We start from the raw sequence: 21,849 nt of genomic DNA on the forward strand, positions 1-21,849 counted from the left end.
TTGATTGTTTGTATACCTCCTGGCTGGAGTAGTATTAGTAGTAATAGTAGTAGTAGTAGTGGTGATGGTGGTGGGAGTGGTGGTGCATTGAATATTATTTAATAATGTCCTGGACACTGGGATGAGAGGGTCTCTCTCTCTCTCTCTCTCTCTCTCTCTCTCTCTCCATACACACACACACACACACAAATATATATATATATATATATATATATATATATATATATATATATATATATATATATATATATATATATATATATATATATATATATATATATATATATATTGTGTGTGTGTGTGTGTGTGTGTGTGTGTGTGTGCAGGGAGATCCAGTTATACAAACATCCATTATAAAAGAAACCAATAATATGAGATGTGTAAATTAGGCACTATTTTCTTTATATGAGCGCAAAAATCTGATGGTATGAGCTTCAGTCCGAGGCAAGTAAAATTACAAAGTTTAAAATGCACGCCCTCCTGCACCCTCCTGTTAACACATCCAGGCTGTATGGTGATGTACAATGATTCAGATATGCAAAGATGAGTTGTGAGTGCTGGATCATGCACCTGTCCCTTGTCCCCTACCTACCATTCATTCTTCCTGCCAGTCCTCTTTTAAACTGAACTCAATGTCTCTCAGACTCCCACCCTTACAGTCTTACTGCTCATTATTATACATACACTCTATCATCATTTTACTTGCAAACATATTTACAATACCATACAAGTACAGTGTACACTTGAAACTTTTAAGTGTTAAAGGAAATCTGGAAGGGGAGAGAGAGACAAATAGATAAAAAGATAGAGTGTATATTGGAGGCTGTGAGTGTTTTCGGTTTTCTTTGATTTATTTGGTTCCATAACCTTGCTTGTGTGTTTCCAGCCTGATTTGTGATTTGTAGGTGTTAATGAGTATTCTGGAAGGAGGAGAGAGGAATAGAGTATCGTGTTTTTCAACGTCATTTTATCCCGTTCTCTTGGCTTGGCGAGGAAAGCCACACACTACTGATGCACCAGCCCTTACAAACACAAATGCTCCCAACTCCCAGAGAGAGAGAGAGAGAGAGAGAGAGCTATTTATGTATATTATTGTAACGCTGAAGGACAATATGTTAGCTATTTATAATGATGGAGGCTTTGTAGAACACCTCTCCTTGGCAGAATGAAGCATGACATTTTAATGAACAATAAAACAGTAAGCTGAAATGAAGGATAATCCAGCAAAATAATATAGTATTGCTACCAAGCTGGTCTTCTGCTGTTATCCCGGCAGGGTCTCGGTAGGATGGAAGCCAAAAGCCTTAGTTTAGGTTGTGTTCGGTTGGAATAAGGGTAGGTGAGAATTGTGCCTCATGATTAAAAGTTTATGGAAAGTTGTTGGAATAGAATAGTTTTGTGTTTATATTAATTTGATATTTGTTTTTGTTTATTTTAAATGATTTTTGTTTATTTTAAATGAAAACTTTACCTAATGTAACTTTACCTAAACTAACTTAACCTTTACTTATTGTAAGTTTACCTAACCTTATCTATTATAACTTTATCTAACCTAACCTTGCCTTAATTCACTTTAATCTTACCTAATCTAACATTACCTTACCCAATATAATTTTATCTAACCTCATACCTTACCTCACATAACCTAACCTTACCTAATCCACCTTTTTTTCATCCAATATTAAATGAACACTCTTGGATCCCTTAAAAACCTTCTTTAAACATTTTTTGATCCCTTAAATCACCTTTAAACACACTTTGAATCCACAAAGGTATTAGGGGTGGAGTTGCTGTGAAGCTTATAGGATGAGTGATATCCATAATGAATGATTTTTCAGCAAGATAAGAAGTGTGGGTGTTTAGTGACAACTTACAAGAGGTTGACACTGAAATACAAGAGGTGATGTGTGGGGGTTTTGTGCCCTCAGTTTGTTGCAACCCTCACCTGCTTGAATCATTATTCAGAGGCTCCTAATGCATGTGTACCCTCCAGTAGTGTCATCAACTGTTCCATCCATAAAAGCAGAGTTCTAGATGCTGATAAAACTAATGAAAAGCAATCTGAGGTGGAAAGCAAAAGCTTAGCTTCAGCCTGTGTTCTCTCTCCTTACTATGACAAGATTGTTGGCTGTAGATTTGGGTTAGTCAGCTTAAAGGTTAAGAGATCTTTACAATGCAAGTCATGCTGCAGTGCTTTATTTAACCAACGGCTGGATACAACTCACAGATTAATCTCAGTTGAAAATAAAGGCTGCCTATCTTCTCCATCCAGAGATGCTTTTGCTTTTTGTCTTATGTGTTTGAGAAAATTCAGATGATTTGAAAGGAAGTTAGGATTGCAAATTCCTTGGATGTTTTGGATGGAAAGTAGGACTGGAAACTCCTATGATACTTTGAAATGGAAGTGGATCTGGAAATCCCATCTTATGCCATAGTTGCCTGATAAAATGAGTAAGGAAATGAAAATGTGGATTTGTTTTGTTAGGTAAGAATCTATATTAAAAAGTTTTATATTCTGATTTTTGGGTTTTTGCTTTTTCCTCCTGTGAGATGTTTTCCACCCATGAAGTTGAGGCCTATACTTGATAGGATGCAAGAAATGGAGAGGTTATCCCAATGATGGAGAGAGTATTGGAGGAATTTAGAGAGGAATGTGGAAGTACAGCAGGACTGAAGAGAACTAGATGTAATTCATTGGTGTTATTAATTGTTGGAGGAATTTAGAGAGAAGTGTGGAAACAAAGAAAGACTGAAGAAGACTCGTTTTAATGTTGTGTTGTTGGAGGCAGAAGAGGAGCACCAGGCCAAAGTAGGCGGGTGCAAAACACATGGAGGATGTGGTGGACACCTTTGTGAAGAATGAGATCTAAGACCTGGACGTGACCATCAACACTTTGGAGGAGTGTCAGTGGTGCATCCCTCAGTGTTGCATCCTCACCTGTGTGTTGTCAAGCTCATTGCAGTGTTGTGTAGTGTGGTGAGTGTTCCTTCACCATGGGTTGTACAGAGGTGTGCACTGATCATACAGGAATGGTTGAAGTTTTATTGGTTCTGTAAGTTTACCAGTTAGTGAGAGTATTTATTACAGTGAACAAAAGGAACTTCAAAAATGAGCTCCTCTCTTTAGGGAAAACCCAATCTTGCATTTCTGTGCAGAATAGAATCCAATTAGTTGTCCTTAGTGGAAGATGATTGTTACTTACTTTTAATGAACAGTATAAAACAGTTATGATAAAAGAATTTGATGGTTTTCAGAGCAACATTGCAGCTACAGTTGTCTCGGCCAACAATATGTCCACCTCCCTGCCAGGCAAGTTTGTCTGGGTGCTGTGTATTGACTAAAGATGTCTTGGCTATCGTCACCTCATATCTGTTGTAAACACAGGGACTTAGTCTCACATTCCTATTTACTGATACTTATACTCAAGTATATGTTTGTTTTCAAATGTTTTAATCAGCCATGTTAACTTTTCATCCTGCCTTTGAGTGCAACTTGTTGTACCTTTGAGTGTGGCATGTGGTGGGTGGAGCACCCAAAGCTGCCAGATCTTGGAGGGACACCACTGGAGTCACTCCTGTCAGTGTCAGTACAGACCTGGGTTATTACCATTGCCCACACACACACACACACTTAGGTGCAACTCAACTCCCATAATGATGACCATGCATCCGTCCATTGGCCCAACAGCTGACACAGATGAGCAGAGAGGAATGTGGAGGCGTGTGTCTTGGAGTGGCAGCTGATAATCATGGTGGTGATAAGCACATGGAAGCTAACAAAACTCACTGACTCCCGCAGAAGGCCACGAGACACTCTGCCGTGGGTTCCGAGTGACAGGTGTCTTGATGGGGTGCACAGACGACATGTGCCAGGACCTGTGGCACATGAATGACAGATCTGACACCTTGGATGCCAGCTTGATGATGATGATGATGTCACTGCAGACTACAACACAGGGCTGGGCAGCCTAGAAGACACCACTGCCATCTTCACCACCACCACTACTGCCAGTGCCATCACTGTGGAGCCTGAGGAGGGGTCAGGAGTGGGAGCCTCCACCACCCTCCTGATATCACCATGGCCAGTGTGTCTCCTGCTGGTGTGGATGAAGTGGAGGTGGGGAAGAAAGAGCAGAAGTAGGAAGGCAGAGTTTGTTGGTTGTTTGGTTGAATTTTAGGGTGAAACTTTAGTATGAGTAGTGGCAAGACAACTCAAGGCCAATCAAAATCCATTCAGGTTTCAGTGATCATCTTTTTTTTATCATGTTGGATTTCACTCACGCCATTCACTGTGTAAGCTAAAAAGAAACTGCATGGAAATCCTTGTAAAACAAGTATAAGCTGAGCTTCTCTGGTGGCTGAGACAACTGGCACACACGCAGATCTGAGGGTCCCAGCATGCCCTGCCTCCCTACCCAAGGAAGGTAAAGATTGTGGAGGTGGTATCCAGGGACAGCTTGCAGAATGAGGAGACTTTGAAGATAGAGCTGATCAACAAGTTGATGAGAGCTGGACACCAGGCAGTGGAAATGACCAGGTCAGTGAGTGGGTCACATAAGCAAGGGAGACATTAAGTTCCATTATCTCACTCAAAAAATACCCTACACAATTTGGTAGAATTTCACTCTTTCACCAGTCTTTCTATTCCTGATGAAACAATTTTTTTTCTGATAGTTTTTAGCCTGTTTTGAATTAATCTGCTTATTTTTTCCTGCAAATCACTAGTTTTTATTTTTTACTCCCCCAACCCCCTTCCCTCGGAAACTAATGATTTGAGATAAAAACATAAAGCAGATTCATATGAAACAGACTGATATCTACCAGAAAGAAATAGTTTCATCCTCACAAATAAGTAACAGCAGTAACACTCACTTGTAATGTCCCCCAAGAGGACTGGCTGCCACTTGTCCATGGCTGCCAACCAACAGCATCACCTAACCTAATAATAATTAAATTCAACTAATGTAAGTTCTTTGTAAGTTCCTAATGATCATCAATAGAATTGTTATAAAAATAACACTGTACTTTGGATTCTAATAGTACTGTGGTTCTTGACAAATTTAGGACTGAAATAAGTAGGGGGGATAAGTGAGAGGTCTGAAAATGCCTAAGACTTGCAATGCCTTGTCTCTACCTAACCATGTTAGAATATTCTAATTGTTTGCAGGGGAAGTTTGAATCCAGCACTGAGCAACTCTGTCAGCACAAACACTAGCATAAAGATGGTGAGCTTTGTTGACAAAAGAAAAGAGGAATTAAAATATAGATAATGACAAGGATAGGGATTAACAAGCTGAGATGAAAGACACCAGCGATTGGAGAATTTCAGTTCATGGAGTGTATTAGTGACATGAGTGAGCATGGTGAAAGAAATATTCCAAAGAAAGATAGTGGAAAATAAGTGAGAAAACATGCTAGGAGGGGGAGAGAGAGAGAGAGAGACACCTTACTGTAAATATGGTAAAAGGGTGAGGGAAGGTAGGAGGGAAAATAACAAGAAAGATAAGAGGGAACAGATAATGAATGAGGGGCAGTGGGGGTTGGCATGCCAGTGAAGAGATAGACAAACATTCATTATGAGGGAAGCAAAGTTTATGGAGGTTGTTTCATTTTGAGCAGCCTGGCCTGGCCCAACTATAATGCTATTCAGACACTAATATCTCCAGAACTATGGCCAATCATAATGAAATTACCACCATATGATAGCACAATTCTATCAACTTTATATGATATAGCTTTCATCTCTTCTATTGGGTGAAGTGGATGGGTAACTTGCAAAAAGTAGGAGGGTGTCAAAAATGGTATTTCTCAAAAATTACTCAATTTTTGTTTTAATGAAATGTAAGAGAGTGACTCAGAAAACTGAGTCACTTTACAAAAAGTTTTGTACTGTATTTTGTGCATGTGCAGTAGTGTTGCAAATTTAACATGCTTTTTCATTATAACTTTTATTACTCATTAACAACAAAATATGAACTTGATTAGTTAATTAGTTAAAAAGTTGGAATTTTGACTTTGCGCATGCTCATTGCTACTTGAAAGTTGACATGAGGAATTTTTATTAAAATTATAACATGACACCTCTTACATTTCATTAAAATTGGTTGAATAGTTTTTGAGAAATCTCATTTTTGACATCCTTCTACTTTTTGCAAGTTACCCAATTGATTTCACCCAACAGAAGAGATGAAAGCTTAATCATATCAAATTGATAGAGTTGTGCTATCATATGGTGTTAATTTTGTTATGATCGGCCACGTAGTTCCAGAGATATTAGTGTTTGAACAGCATTATGGTTGGGCCAGGCCAGGCCGCTCAAAATGAAACAACCTCCATAGTAAACTTTGCTTCACTCATAATGAATAAGTGTCTAGACTGTTTGTCCATCTCTTTACTGGCATGCCAACCCCCACTGCCCCTCATTCATTATGTTCCCTCTTATCTTTCTTGTTATTTTGCCACCTCCCTTCCTTCACTCTTTTCCTATATTTACAGTAAGTTTCTCTCCCTCTCCCTCTCAATGTATGTCATTGCCTCTCATATGAGAGAGAGAGAGAGAGAGAGAGAGAGAGAGAGAGAGAGAGAGAGAGAGAGAGAGAGAGAGAGAGAGAGAGAGAGAGAGAGAGAGAGAGAGAGAGAGAGAGAGAGAGAGAGAGAGAGAGCTTTGAAGGAATGTAGACCCATTCTGATTTTCCTTTATACCATGAAAAACAAAACACTGCCTCATATGTATAACATGCATACATGTATGTATGTATGAATGCATTTTTTATACTATATAAGTTGTTTATCTACAAACATATATTCTTATATGGATCCTTTTTATTTGCACAATTCACAAGTTTCCTAACTTCCTACTTCAGCTTCAAGACAACGACCTTAGAGGACTCGTAGTCAAGATACACCACTACGCTGATTGTGCCTGATTGGACATTCCATTACTACACTGCAGCAGCAGCAGCACCATCACCACCACACCACTTGGCTTGGACACTCCATCACTGCCCTCCACCACTACTCCCCTTCATCTCCATACCACCAAGGAAGCTGCAATTGAAGGAACATTCCCCTGAAATCCTTCCATGGACCTCCCATTCATTTCCTCCACAATGGAAGAGGGATTGTGTATGGTTCTCACAGTGAAGCTGATCGTATTTTCATCCCTGCATGCTGTGCTACAGACAGATAGATGTGTGTGTGTGTGTGTGTGATAAGGCCAATACCCATGAAAGAACACCCCCTTTACATCCCTTCCTCCCTCCCACATGGCACCACTTTTATGATGTGTAAATCACTAGCTTTCCACATTTCCCACACTAACTATTTCAAGGGAAGCCCTGCCACCACCACTACCAGGATGCCAGATGTCCACTGTAAATAAAAACAAAGTGAATATTATTATTTTTTGTTTACCACTGTAAATAAAAACAAAGTGAATATTATTATTTTTCATTTATCTTTCCCATTATTTATCTGTCTGTCTAGGCATAACTATCTAGCCAGCATCAGGATTCCACAACCACATCTGAACTATAGTTGCAAAGACTACAGGACTAGCTCATACTCTACATAAGTCCATTTGGTGATGTCAGTCTGCCATCTTCATGGGCAAGGTATTTACCTCCTGCATACATCCACTTCCAGAGTTTGGGTCATCATTCTGGAACAAGGGCAAAGGTAATGACTTCAGTCAACTAGAATCAGTTCAGTCAACCAAGCAAACTAAACAATTCAATAACATGCTTTATGATCAACATCTTAAGACACTAGACCTTCAGTCTGTGAAAGGTAGACTACTGTGTGCTGGCAATAAAATTTTGGAAGATCTTCAGTGATATGTCAACTATAACATCTCCCTCCTGACCACACCATTGCTCCTGCAACTGACTCAAGAAGACATGGCAACAAGATATCTGAACCTGACATCACATGCAAAGCTAGATAGATTTTAGTTCAAACTGTGAGACCTTTGCAACTCCTCCCATTGACTTGGCAGAATTGGGGCATTTGCTATGAGCTGAGTTGCTGGTGATCACCAGCTGTTTTAATGTTGGGGTTGGTCAACGCTCTCAACAGTTCTCTGGAGAAGCACATTCTAAAACTGCCTCACAATCCATCTTGATGCACTGTACTTAAATGATACAAAACACTGATTCCAAGTGTTTATGCTAACATTATCCACAGGATCTGGTGATGCACATTCTACAGAACTGTTATTATAAGCTAAATATTCGCAACTAGGCTCTGTTTCCAGATTTATTTCTGGGCTCCTGCTACATATTTAGTTTGAAACATTTTTCACTGGTTTCACTGGTTTTATCTGGCAAATCCCCAGAAGAGTCGAGCAAGTATTATTTGTGTTGACGATACTGTGACAACTGAAACCACAAAGACAAAACTGACCGGTATCAGACACACCAACTTCTCTAAAACACCCAACAAACCCAAGACAGGAAATAGGAGTTTGTAGTGCTATTGTAAAATCCCAGTCTATACATCTGTTGTGGTTGACTGTACAAACACATCAGGAAAGAAGAACCAAGGGGTGAAGGGATGGGTTGTATTTCCAAAGAAGAAAGCAGTAACTCAGGGAAGACATTGGGAGACAGGATGTAAACAAACAAGTAGCAACTTAGGGAAGATGTTGGGAGATAATGTCGACAAACATTCTTCAGTGTCCTGCTAAGATTTGGCATCAAAACATAGTTGTTTCTTTCATGAGTACCAGGATTTATATATGAGCTATGTTAACTATAACTTAAATGGATAAAGTAAGGTCATGATATAGAGAGGAAAAAAATAGCATTCTTCCCAAGGTGATGATACATCCCAAACCAGAGATAATGTGCATGGTATTTAGGTCATTTTGCCATGTTTCTTACTCTCTGCTAGATGACAGTGGCTAAAAATGTTCTTAATATTTTACTAGATGGTTTGATAACACAAATAAAAGATTTTTTTTTTCCAGCTGACCAGCTTTTATGTATAAAATTCAGTCAGCTGGTGAATCTGGGAGTTTTCCAGACCCAATGGGGTCTGGAAAAACTGCCAGACAAAAACAAAAAAATTTGGGTTCCAGACCCAAACGGGGCGAATACCCCAATTATCCAGTCATAACACATTCAGTAAAGATTTTGGTGATTATTTGGGAGATGCTCTTTTTAATTTTGTCATTTGTCACCAGCTTCTAGCAAACTTTCTTGTCATCTTTCATAGTGGTGTTCTGCCAGCTATTATGGGGGTTCCCTTCATGGGATTCCAACCATGTAAAAACCAGGTATGAAGATATCGGCTCTTAGTAAATTACATTAGATGTAAGTTTGTTTATGCAAGGTTTATGTAAGGTCATTAAAAATCAAGTTACCTAATTTCTAATTGTGATTGTGCCTTGTGAGTAGGTTGTACCATGATTTAGGCACAACAGAGGTGTAGGGAGGATGGAAGACAGAGGAATAAGGAAGAAGTGTGATGGTTGACCATGGAACATCATGTAAAAATTGAAGAACAGGTCTGAAGGTGGGATAAGTTAGCTGTAAGGGGCTTTTGCCAGGGATCAGACCACTGTTACGACAGTCAAGGAAATGCAACTGATGGAGCCAAGAGAATCACCAAGGCCTGAATGAATTTTAATCAGCCTTGACACTCTTGAAGGTTGTAAGGAGGAAGTCTAGTAAGAGAGATGGTAGGGATGGAGGAAGATATGTGAGGGATGAGAGGAGGTAAGGGAGAACACAAGGGAGATTAGTGAGGAGGGGATATAAAGAACTTCTATTGACTGTAAATCTCAATGAACCAACAAAAAGACAACTCACAGTATTAGTAATGATACTTTGTCAATGTCTAAATTTTCATCAAAAGTTTAATTTCTGAAGTAATAAAGAAATATTGAAGATAAATTAGTTTTATAGTATACTAAGTCTGATTACAGTTTTTGAGAATAAGTGAGGGACTCCACCAGGACCATAAGTCTTCCAAGGCTCAAAACCAGAGGGGGCATGAAAACATTACTACAAAGAACAGTGACAATAAGCAAAATATAGCAAAATATAGTGAGAGTGGTGAAGGAGGGAAAAGCCCAGAAAAATCATATATTCCTGCCAAGTGTGAATTATAATGGAACAATTGGCCAGGAGTACAACTCCAAATATTAGAGAAATAGTGAATTTGTGTGCTACATGAGTCAAATCTTAACAAGTGGCAGCATCAAATTGCATAACACTGATAATATTGCTATACCATTGTATTGCAGTTTTGTTTCAAAACACCTTTTGCACCAGTTACCCCAGAAATCTAACCACTTCACTATTCCTAATGAAGAACAGCATTTTCGAGATCTGGACCTAGTCTTACAGAAGCTGCACAAAAACAGCCTCAGGATCTCGCTGGACAAGTGAATCTTCAATCAAGAAAGTCTACAGTTCCTCAGCCATCTCATGACTGGAAGGACTGCTACTGCCAGAGAAGATAGCAGATATTGTAAGCATTCCTCAACCAAAGAATTCTGCTGTTTTGTGCCACTTTATCAGTATGGTCAGTTTTTACTGAAGAATGATGCCTCAATTTTCAGGTGTTGTTCATTCTCTTTTCGAGTTGGTTTGTCAACACCCTAAGTCAATAGAACTATAGTGTTCCCCTACGTATCTGCAGTTCAGTATTCATGATTTCACGTATTAGTTGATTTCCTAATCTAACTAATGGGGAGTTTTCAGAGTAGCCGGATACCACCACTGGCTAAGTCTTTCAGCCCAAAGAGCATTTTTTTATGTAGGAGACATTGGCCAAGGGCAACACACTTGTAAGAGAATAAAAAACCCACTGAGGTGCTGGTACCCAAACAGCGTCAAAAGCAGTTGTCAAAAATTAAAGGATATCTTGAAACTCCCTCTTGAAAGAGTTCAAGTTATAGGAAGGAGGAAATACAGAAGCAGGCAGGGAATTCCAGTTTACCAGAGAAAGGGATGAATGACTGAGAATACTGATTAACTCTTGCATTAAAGAAGTGGACAGAATAGGGGTGAGAGAAAGAAGAGTCTTGTGCAGTAAGGCTGTGAGAGGGGAGGCATGTAGTTAGCGAGATCAAAAGAGTAGTTGGCATAAAAATTGTGATAGAAAATAGCAAGAGATGCAACACTGCAGCGATGAGAGAGAGGCTGAAGACAGTCCAGCTAGTAAGATCAAAAGAGCAGTTAGCATAAAAATAATGATGGAAAATAGCAAGAGATGCAACACTGTGGCAATGAGAGGCTGAAGACAGTTAGAGGAGAGGAGTTGATAAGACAAAATGTTTTTGATTCCACCCTGTCTAAAGAGTGGTATGAGTGAACCCCACCTCCATACATGTGAAGCATACTTCATACATGGATGGATAAGGCCCCTGTACAGAGTTAGCAGCTGGAGAGGTGAGAAAACCTGGTGATGAAAACTCATAACACCTAACTTCATAGAAGCTGTTTTAGCTAGAAATGAGATGTAAAGTTTCCAGTTTAGATTGTAAGTAAAGGATAGATAGACCAAGGATGTTCAGTGTAGAAGAGGGGGATGGTTAAGTGTCATTGAAAAATGGGGGCTAGTTATCTAAAAGGTTGTGTTGAGCTGATAGATGAAGGAATTGAGTTTTTGAGACATTGAACAATACCAAGTTTCCTCTGTCTCACTAAGAAATTTTAGATTAGAAGTCAGGCGTTCTGTGGCTTCTCTGCGTGAACTGTTTATTCCCTGAAGGGTTGGATGTCTATGAAAAGACATGGGTGGTATTATCAGCACAGGAGTGAACAGACAGGAAGTTTGGTTTATAAGATCATTGAAGTTTGCCTCCATGCCAAATACTGGCATGGAGGTGTTGTTGGTGATAGTGCTGTTGGCCACCCAGTCAATTAGTACTATGATAATATACAAATCAAGTTCCTCTCTCCCAACACCACCTCTCTCATCCAGCCTACAGACCAAGGCATGATCAGTGCCTTTTATACTATACTTTTATACAGTGCTCTTTATACTATGTATTCTCTGCAGCACCTAGTGGATGCCATGGATGCTGACAAAAACTTTAACCTCAAGGCATATTGGCGCAATTTCACAATTGCAATGTGCTTGTTGATCATTCAGCGGACACTTCAGGAGGTGAAAAACACTCAATTCCTGCTGAAGGAAGCTGTGGCCAGAGAGTGTTAATGATTATAAGGGCTCCTCACTAGAAGAAATCAACCTTGAGTGCATTGACAAGGCAGTGAATTGGTGAAAATCCTGGGGGATGAAGGCTTCAATGATGTCACCCATGAGGAGTTCAACAAACTAATTGATGCCCACTCTGCCACCTTGACGGACAAAGATCTGGCAGAAATGATGAAGTAAGCTAGCAATGAACGATGAGGAGGAAGAGACAGATGCAGTAACATAGCCCACAGGAGGTCATGAAAACATTAAAACTAACCATGTCTAACTAACCTAACTAACCAGGTACCTGTTACTTTTCTTGCCTATGGAACAGCAGCAGTTCTTACCTCTCTCATCAGATAGAGCCTTTTATTTTGAGTATTTTCAATCCCATACATATGTCTCAAGAATTTATTATAACCTCAATGCACCAGTGGAAAATAATTAACAGTAATTGGTATTTTTGAATTAAGACAGAGCTGCAAGCTGAAAGAAAAAAAACAAAAAAACAAAAAAACAAAAACAAAAAAAACACTTACTTTATTTCAGCCTATCAGGGAGCTTTGTTTCACTGAAGAAGAGAGACGCAGGTTGAATTTGAATCAGTCTAGCTAAGATGTCCACATGTGGTGGCTGCTCTGACAATTACTTTTTGGTCATTTCCATTTCTACGAGAAAAAACAAAGCAGCAGTAACTTTCCTGAGGGAACAAGGTGTTCTGCCAAAATGTGCCAAGTGCAAGAACTGCATTGTAACAATGACTGTACACTCTGCAAAAGTACCAAAAGTTGGAGGTGCAGGGCAAGCTATGTGATCCCCAAAACTAAGAAGCACCATTACTGCAACTTCACTGTTGCAGATGGAAAGGGTACCTTCCTGGAGAACACTCACCTTTTAGCATGGAAGGTTATTTTATTTGCCAGCCACTGGCTGAGTAAGCACTGGGACCACAGAACTGTAATGAAGTGCCTGCAAATACCTTGCCATACTTCCATCGACTGGCATTCCTTCTGTAGTGAAGTTACAGATTTCTGGTTGAATGACCAAAGCGGCATTGGTGGTCCTGGGATTGTTATGGAAGTGGATGAGACGTTGATTGTGTGACGGAAGTATGAGAGATTCTCTCTCAAATCTATAAATTTATTACTTGTTATTTTTTCAAGCTCATTACTTTACAAAGGGGGGGGGGAGTGGGGGTAACAGTGATATTATAATGCACGTGTCATCTGTGAGGACGAGAATATTTTTTCTGGTCATTTTCTGTGTTTTGTATTACTCTCCTTTTCACTGAAAATCAGCAGTTCCTATTGTGTGGGAAAAGGAGGAGAGAGAGAGAGAGAGAGAGAGAGAGAGAGAGAGAGAGAGAGAGAGAGAGAGAGAGAGAGAGAGAGAGAGAGAGAGAGAGAGAGAGAGAGAGAAAGCTCTGCAGTATTTCTGTATTTGTTGCCAGATTGTTTTCAATATACATGGCTACTCCACCATGACTTCCATCCTTTTTGTTGGTGCAGAAAAGTTCATAGTTTTCTATCCTTATCTCTGCATCTTTTATGTTCTTGTTTAGATGTGTTTCAGTTGGGTCAATCAGGGATATTTTGTCTGGGATGGCTATTTCTTGTAGTGGTACTTTGTTTTGATTGCACCTTGGATATAAGCCCCTGATATTAGCTGTTGGGAGTTTTATTAATGGGGGCTGCAACACCTTTTTTTCCAGGGTTCTGGACTTTCCATTTTGTTCATAAGATGGGCCATCATTTGTTGCAGTTGTTTCTGTTGTGATGGTAGCATCCACACTTTGTTTCCTAAAATAATTAGGTCCTCATTTTCTGAGATGGTGTTTCTCTGTGTTGAAAGTGTGTTTTTTTTTTTTTCTGGCTGCCGGTCCATTTTTGTTATCTATTGGTTCCTCTCTGTTGTGTGGCCCAGGGTGGTGTCTGTTCACCAACTGCGGTGCCTCTTGTTCAGGCTGGGTCCTCTTGGTTCCCTTAATGTGGGAGTACCTGCAGTCACATTTTCTTATGCACACTTTCTTATGCAGAGAATACTTGCATATGACAGGATGGACAGCCTTACATTGTCTTACATTGTCTTCCTTCCTTGCATCCTGTTTTACTGTCAAAGCCGTGTTTCACAAATTTCATGCACACCTTGGGATGTGAAAGAGGGCACCCATTAGCTTTCCTTCAATACTTGCAGTTTCCATGTCGGTAGTGTCTGCATACTGGTGTTGGCTTGGTGGTCTCTGGGGTTTGCTGCACTGTGAAGCCTGTGCTTGGTGTGGCTGTTGTGGTGGCTCCTTGCTGTGCCAATGCTCTCCCACTGGGTTAGCTCCTAGGTGTCTTATGTCCCAGATGTGCAACTAGGAGAAATATGGGAGACTGATGTGCTCTGGTGTGTCTCTCAGGTCTGGCATACAGTCATCATTCCTTGTGTTCTAGTTCCCTGGTATGCCGGCATCAGTACCATCAGATTCTGAGTTCCGAGTCCTTTTCTCTTACATCTGTGATGACTCCTTATGTTTATATTTTCTATGTTTGCTGCCTGATGATCATAATCTGAGTGGGTTATCCTGGCACATGGTTGGCACGTGTATCTCCTGTTTGAGTTCACTAGCACTATTATGCAATGTGTAGGCACTCCAGGGCACAGGTAGTGGCTCCACGTTTCAACTCTTGCACTTAATCCCAGTATCACAGTGGTGCTGACATATAATGCATGGGAACCTACCTTGGGTGTCTTTGTTTACACCAGGAGAGGAGGCAGCCATCCTGGTGACTCAAGTTTTATATCAATTTCTTCACTTCCTTGGCCCCAGTCTCACTTTGGATACAATTGTGGAGTTCCATAACACTTCGTGGTCACTAATGAGCTTACTTTATACCCATTTAAATGAAATATAGCTGATAAGGTTGGGAGCCACCCAAGGGGTTCGCTGTCCTTATGACAAGCTATCAAACGTGATTGTAACATTCAATACTAGTGCTGAAAATCGGTTGGTAGCAGTAGAGTCATCAGTATAGCGAAGCGAACTGAAGAGGTCCGCCATGACAGCCTTTCTGCGTGAGCCCAATGATAATTTTAAAAATCCTACCTCGAAAACTATTAGCTTGCGATAGAAAGACTATATAAGAAATATGTCTTACAAATATTAATTATCATAAAAAAAATGATTCAGTAAAAACCTAGGTAAATGACAAGATAAAAACTCCAATAATACCAAACTAGAATCACGAATAATTCAGCAGCAACGAGAGTCTAGGTAACTGACAAAGCAGCACAACTCACAAAAACAAGTAGCAAGATGCAACACTCGTACATGAAGGCAGACTAGCGAGATAACAGAGGTGAGACATAAACAAGGGACACACAACACAGCACAAACATGTCCCTGAGCAACGTGACAAAAAATGTTGGAACAAAGCACACGTCCTCGGAACCTGCCGGCTGTCTTACATCTCGGCTTATATCACTTCTTTTCACTCCTTCCTCACCTCCTTCAGTGGACTGAGAAGCTCCTGAAGGCATGTGCCGCTCCCTGTAGCTACCACAACACTTACTGTGGTCGAAAGTGGTATAAAAACAGGAAAATGGGACAAAGGTTTGCTCAGTGCTTCCTCTTCCTCCGCCACGATGAATAACGAAGATTTGGCATACTGCCTCCTTATTGGACTTTAAAAATGGCGCCTGCTTTCTCACGGGTATTTAAATTTGAAGTCTTATGTTTATTGATATTCTTCTCTTTTCATTGTTGGGCCTAATTCTTATTTTCATTCTATATGTTACTGATAGGTTACAAGGATGGTGATTATAAGCTGGAACTCGCCAGTACCAACACTTTTCTTTTACTATTTCTATCACTAATGCTACTTTTGCTACTACATCATCACTAATTACTACTACTACTACTACTACTACTACTACTACTACTATTATAATACTACTACTGTACTTATTTTTTTTTTTCACGGTACTTCTATAATGTTTAAATGAATACGTTCTCCTTTAAGAAACAGTGAAAAATAAATGTTATGAATCCGTGGGATGGACGTGGCCGGGACGTATTTTTTTTTTTTTTTAAGTCAGTGTGAATATATACGCTTGCCTGTGATGACGGCCGGCTGTAGCTTCTAAACTAGCCACAGGATATTCTTGGAAATACTCTCATTGTGAATCCTACACAAAGTTACTCTTTTAATAGCTAGATCTAAGCCTAACCTAGCGTAACGTAAACCAGTCTAGTGTGCTCAAGAGTGATTGGCACCACTTTTCCAGACTTGGCAGTATGTGGCCGCGAATCGAACCTGAATGTGACACTCCTGAAGGACAAACCTTACCCGACCATGAAGTTGTTATTTTACAACCAATCCGACTCCGACTCGTGTTTCCGCGTCCCGCCACGGCAGTACAGTACGTAGCTACTACTCCTATAACTGCTACTCTTTCGTTTTATATTACTTTCATTACTACTTCTATAACATCATCATAATCGTCATCATTGTCATCATTATCAACAACAACAACAATTGCTACTACTACTACTATTACTACCAATTTTATTATTATTATTATTATTATTATTATTATTATTATTATTATTATTATTATTATTATTAATATTATTATTATTATTATTATTATTATTATTAGTTGTAGTAGTAGTAGTAGTAGTAGTAGTAAAAGTAGCAGTAATAGCTTGTGGGTTGTCATCAAGGCGTAAAGGCCCGCGTCACCATCCATAACACGGGGGATGACAAACATAAAAGGAAGAAAGGAGTAGTAGTAGTAGTAGTAGTAGTAGTAGTAGTAGTAGTAGCAGCAGTAGTAGTAGTAGTAGTTCCAGGGCCAGTCAGACACGTCAGTACCAGCAAGCGGAGCCTCTTCTCTTCCTATCCATCTTCTTTTCATTCCCTCCCAGTCGCTTTTATTTTCTTCCCTTTCCTCATCATCAAAATATTTCACTTTTAAATGCAAAATAACAAGAGCAGAAGTGTTAGCCAAGGAGAAAACTGTCAGGGAAAGAGGCAGGAGAGACAGAAGGACAAATAGAAGCAGAAACAGATCCAGCAGTGGCGGCGACAGCAGGGGCAGGACGCCGTATGTAAATAGGGTCTCGCAGGAAAAATTAATCTAGCGACATAGAAGAAGAAGAAGAAGAAGAAGAAGAAGAAGAAGAAGAAGAAGAAGAAGAAGAAGAAGAAGAAGAAGAAGAAGAAGAAGAAGAAGAAGAAGAAGAAGAAGAAGAAGAAGAAGAAGAAGAAGAAGAAGAAGAAGAAGAAGAAGAAGAAGAAGAAGAAGAAGAAGAAGAAGAAGAAGAAGAAGAAGAAGAAGAAGAAGAAGAAGAAGAAGAAGAAGAAGAAGAAGAAGAAGAAGAAGAAGAAGAAGAAGAAGAAGAAGAAGAAGAAGAAGAAGAAGAAGAAGAAGAAGAAGAAGAAGAAGAAGAAGAAGAAGAAGAAGAAGAAGAAGAAGAAGAAGAAGAAGAAGAAGAAGAAGAAGAAGAAGAAGAAGAAGAAGAAGAAGAAGAAGAAGAAGAAGAAGAAGAAGAAGAAGAAGAAGAAGAAGAAGAAGAAGAAGAAGAAGAAGAAGAAGAAGAAGAAGAAGAAGAAGAAGAAGAAGAAGAAGAAGAAGAAGAAGAAGAAGAAGAAGAAGAAGAAGACGTGCGTGTGTAATTCACCACGATCTCTGAAGTTACACACACACACACACACACACAGTATTTTCACAGTGATCAATAAAAAAAAAAGAAGGAAGTTAGAAAGGAAAGCCGAGTGGAATAGAGAGGGATAGGGAATGCAGGAGGATACAGGATGGGAACTAAGCAGTGAAGACAGAAAGAAAGGAAAAGAAAGACAGAAAAAGGAGAATGAAAACAAACAAACATTAATTAATTAATTTTACATGCGGAAGATTTCAATGAGGTGAGAGAGAGAGAGAGAGAGAGAGAGAGAGAGAGAGAGAGAGAGAGAGAGAGAGAGAGAGAGAGAGAGAGAGAGAGAGAGAGAGAATGTTTTGCTTTTGAAACTAAGTGTTCTATAATAACTCACCCTCTTGGTGTTGGAAACTTACATATTGCCGTTCCAAAGGTTGCGGTGTTAAGTAATGTTGATCATTCACAGGCAGTTTTGAAATTTCTGGCAGTAAAGATCATGCTACATTAACATGTAAGCACGAATCCACTTTAGGTGGGAAGATATATCGTACGTTATTTATTTAACACGAAGGAGGCAGAATAGCTGAGGATGCCGCCTACACACACACACACACACACACACACTCTCTCTCTCTCTCTCTCTCTCTCTCTCGCCAAGAGACGTGAGGGAGTAGTCAAGGCCGTTACTCCAATGAGCGCGGGAGCAGTGAGGTTCCTCCATCAATGACGTGATGGCAGCAGATGAAGTGTTCATTTTACTCGTGTGTGTGTGTGTGTGTGTGTGTGTGTGTGTGTAACGTTCCACCATGGAGCACTTAACAGCTTGGAATTTTGTTTCTCCGGTTACCTGGCAGTACTTTGTAGGTATATGTCTTCACTTCCTTTCTCCTCTTCCCATCCTAATTCTTCTTCTTCTCCCGCTCCCCTGATTCTTGGTGCAGTTAAAAAGAAAAATGTCCTCGCACTGACTATAGTATACTCTTTAATTTCTTTCTCTGCCTCTCCTGCTCCCCGCTGCATCCGTCCCCAGTATTCCGGAACATTGCTGTGCCTCACACCCCTTGGAGCACAGGTTGGGATTTACGGCGAGAAGGAGCGGTTAGGTGCTCCATAATTCAGGTTAAGTGTGGTGCCTGGTGTGGCGCGCGGCGAAGGCAGCTGTTGCGCCCTCCTGCACCATCTTGAGCACAGCCACTACCATCCTCGCCATCTCACTGCTGTCAATATTATCACCGCCATTTCCATAAACTGTCCAATATTTGCAACATTACCATCGCCGCATACCAGCAACATTTGCCGTCACGATGTCCATTACCGCAGAGTCAACACCATTACCAGCGACACCGAACTGCTTCCCACACTGTTTCGGGCATATAAACTAAAGGTAAGACGGAAACAAGAGTTGCTATCACTTTTAAGGGATAATTCTTTTTTAAAAACAAACTTTTCTTCCCCTGCATTTTCCTCGTGGCACATTCTTTCCTTTCCATCTTATTTTCTCTCTTTCTCCAGGCAGAGTATCACTCTTTTTCTCTTTCTCCAGGCAGAGCATCACAGAAGGCTTTTGACACTATCGATCTGAGATTGTGAACGGAAATTTTCTCTGATGTTTTCACAGACAGTGCAATATTCAACAGAACACTCATCCTTAAGAAGTGTTACATCGTACCGTGGCACTATCCTGTGTTGCCCATTGCCAGGTGAAAGAAGAAGCAATAAGCGGAGTGTGCTCGGCGAAATAGTTCGGTGATGATTTTGTTTTCTTGGCCTGGTATTATAAGGTCTCCGGGGCGTCGTGAGAGTCACAAAGTAACACCAGAACCATAAAGCCTGGATTGCTGGAACTCTGCGGCAGAACATTACGCTGCTAATTTGTGGGAAAGGCGGCTAGGCGGTGAAGAGAGGATGGAGAGGGAGGGAGACAATTAAATGAAACAGATGAATTATTAATAAGAAAGAGATAGAAGCCAAAAGATAGTGAATGAAGATTTATAATACACGAAGACAGAAATCCCGAAGGGAAAGCTTGGAAAGGTAGTAAGATAAGCGATGAAAGCTGAAGAGCCCAAGAGTTTGTGACAAAGTTTATGTTACGAGCACGGCGCGCCTAGGATGAGGGAGTATTGCCAGATTACGAAACTCACTTTTGTTTGACAGTTATCTCTTCCCCTGCGAACCTTCCCACTGCCACTGTACCATCTCAGCTTCGCATTACACTGCGTCAACACAATTTTTTGTGACTTAGTATATCTGAGATTCCACTTGATTTGGTTGTGGTCAACCTAAAAAAATAAATTTTCTCCCCTCCACGTCCAGTTTTGGCTTACCATATACTATAATTTCTGGTTACTTACCATAAAAGAGATATCCGGTTATTACAATAATTTCCACACTCATATCATTATAATTCTGTTTAGAATACCGTTGAAACAAACAATATTGTGAATCAGTATTAGAGTAGTGGTCAACTATGACATCATTACCAGGTCAAAATATTTATAGTTACCGAAGTTGTGTTAAAACTTTAGGTAGACTTGCAAGGATATTTTCGTGAAACTCTCATCTGGCTGTATTGTGTCGCTTTACACCTCAGCGACGGACTCTTTTGACGAGTGAGAGGGAAGACCAAATTTTATAGCTTTGTCATGAGGTCAGCTATTATAACCTATATTCTTTTTCTATTACATATAATAAGTAAACAGTATTAAAACAGTAAAAAAAAAAAAAAAAAAAAAAAACTTACATCACAGACTCAAGGAAATAAACTGCATCTAACTTCATGAACTTCCGTTTGAATTTTTCCGCCTTGCTTAGTTCACGGTGAGCAGTGCGCAGCTTCTCCTTAAATTAAAGAGAAAGGAATAGATACTATAATTTTTGTTCTCATTCATGTTATCTAAAAATTTTCTCAAAATACATAACACATGATGAGTGTGTGATTCTCCATTGTTTTCATCTGAGATATCTTAGATATTTTCTTTGGCAGGAATTCTGCTTCTGGATCCTTACAGTAGGAGGGAATGGGAATTGATTGGGTGACTGGGATTTTTGAGGGATTCGATGGGTAAATGAGCTTCCTTACAACAAAACGTGATTTTATTGGAAATAGAAACATTTAAAAAAATAATAAGCCATTTCTACGATTAGCAAGCCCCATCCGTGCAGTGTCTGCCCTCGGTGACATCTGTTGCTGCTTGGGAGAAAACACATCTCTGTCTTCTTAAATTTGGGTACCTGTTGTGGGTCCTATTGGGTGCTAAAGGCTCGAGGGGGCTCTGGGATCTGTGCGGGCCCCGGCGGGGTGAGGAGCTCCGGTGGGATAGTAATGCTCACTACGTCTCCCGTGGGTGGGGACAACAGATCTGGGTACATGGGAAGAGAGGTCGTTTCATCAGCAGCGTGGATATCGCAAGTGGTTGTTGAGACTGGGTGGCGGCTGTCTGAGGAGAGAGTAGTGATGGAGGCTGTGGTTCTCGGCTGCTGAGTGCCAGGATTCCAGGACTCCACTAAGTGAGGCCCACTGGCGACCCGGACAGTGTTGCCGCAGCCCTCCATGCCTGGGGGAGAGACTCGTGTTATATACGTTACTGCTGTACTTTGTGACTTAACTCAAAAGTTTTTGTGGGGAAACCCTGTAATCAACAGTGATGTTAAAACTTTGTAAGAATGATGCAGTCAGCTGTAACTTGGACAAATTATTCTAAAAATTCCCGACAAAAGTTTCCTCATTGCAGTAAGGGGGTTACATTCTTACTGAAAAATATTTTTGAATTTAATATAATAAGATCTATAAAAAAATATGGACAGTAACAGGTAGGCTTATCTTGTAACAGGCGCTGGACCAACAAAGCGAGGGAATAGCTGGGAGATGGAATGAAGGACAAAACTTTTTTGACGGATTTCCATTCATGTACTTTCCTTGACCAAAAAAACACATCACCTTATAAGAACAAGGAAAAATGCTGCTCAACTATCAATACTAAAAATTGAAAAAAGTTTAAAAGACATCTATTTTAACGAGCATTACACATTTGTGTCACGCGTGACAAAGA

General features: G+C 40.1%; 1 protein-coding gene and 2 long non-coding RNA genes across 11 annotated transcripts in view; 1 reads left to right on the top strand and 2 right to left on the bottom strand.

The window, feature by feature from the left end:
- Positions 1-295: 295 nt before the first annotated feature.
- Positions 296-6,653, top strand: LOC135102871 (uncharacterized). Its single transcript, XR_010269817.1, has 2 exons — positions 296-2,977; positions 3,256-6,653. It is a non-coding gene; the product is annotated as an uncharacterized LOC135102871 (long non-coding RNA).
- LOC135102869 (uncharacterized) lies at positions 4,233-15,801 on the bottom strand. 4 transcript variants are annotated; one of them, XR_010269813.1, is made up of 5 exons: positions 15,642-15,801; positions 7,622-7,660; positions 7,322-7,371; positions 4,873-4,939; positions 4,233-4,509 (listed from the first exon to the last, which is right to left on the bottom strand). It is a non-coding gene; the product is annotated as an uncharacterized LOC135102869 (long non-coding RNA). The 4 variants fall into 4 exon arrangements; XR_010269816.1 differs by having other exon boundaries at positions 7,570-7,660; XR_010269815.1 differs by having other exon boundaries at positions 7,565-7,660.
- A 5,079-nt stretch (positions 15,802-20,880) lies between these two features.
- The window catches only part of LOC135102872 (putative neural-cadherin 2), a 189,150-nt gene continuing 188,181 nt past the window's right edge, over positions 20,881-21,849 (bottom strand). For all 6 annotated transcript variants that reach the window (XM_064008466.1, XM_064008463.1, XM_064008465.1 and 3 more), the window contains exon 30: positions 20,881-21,354. In XM_064008466.1, coding sequence (XP_063864536.1) covers positions 21,044-21,354 — 311 coding nt within the window. In that variant the 3' untranslated portion in view covers positions 20,881-21,043. The remainder of the gene's footprint in view (positions 21,355-21,849) is intronic.

Source organism: Scylla paramamosain, chromosome 8, assembly GCF_035594125.1.
Source record: "Scylla paramamosain isolate STU-SP2022 chromosome 8, ASM3559412v1, whole genome shotgun sequence".
NCBI classification, from domain to species: domain Eukaryota; kingdom Metazoa; phylum Arthropoda; class Malacostraca; order Decapoda; family Portunidae; genus Scylla; species Scylla paramamosain.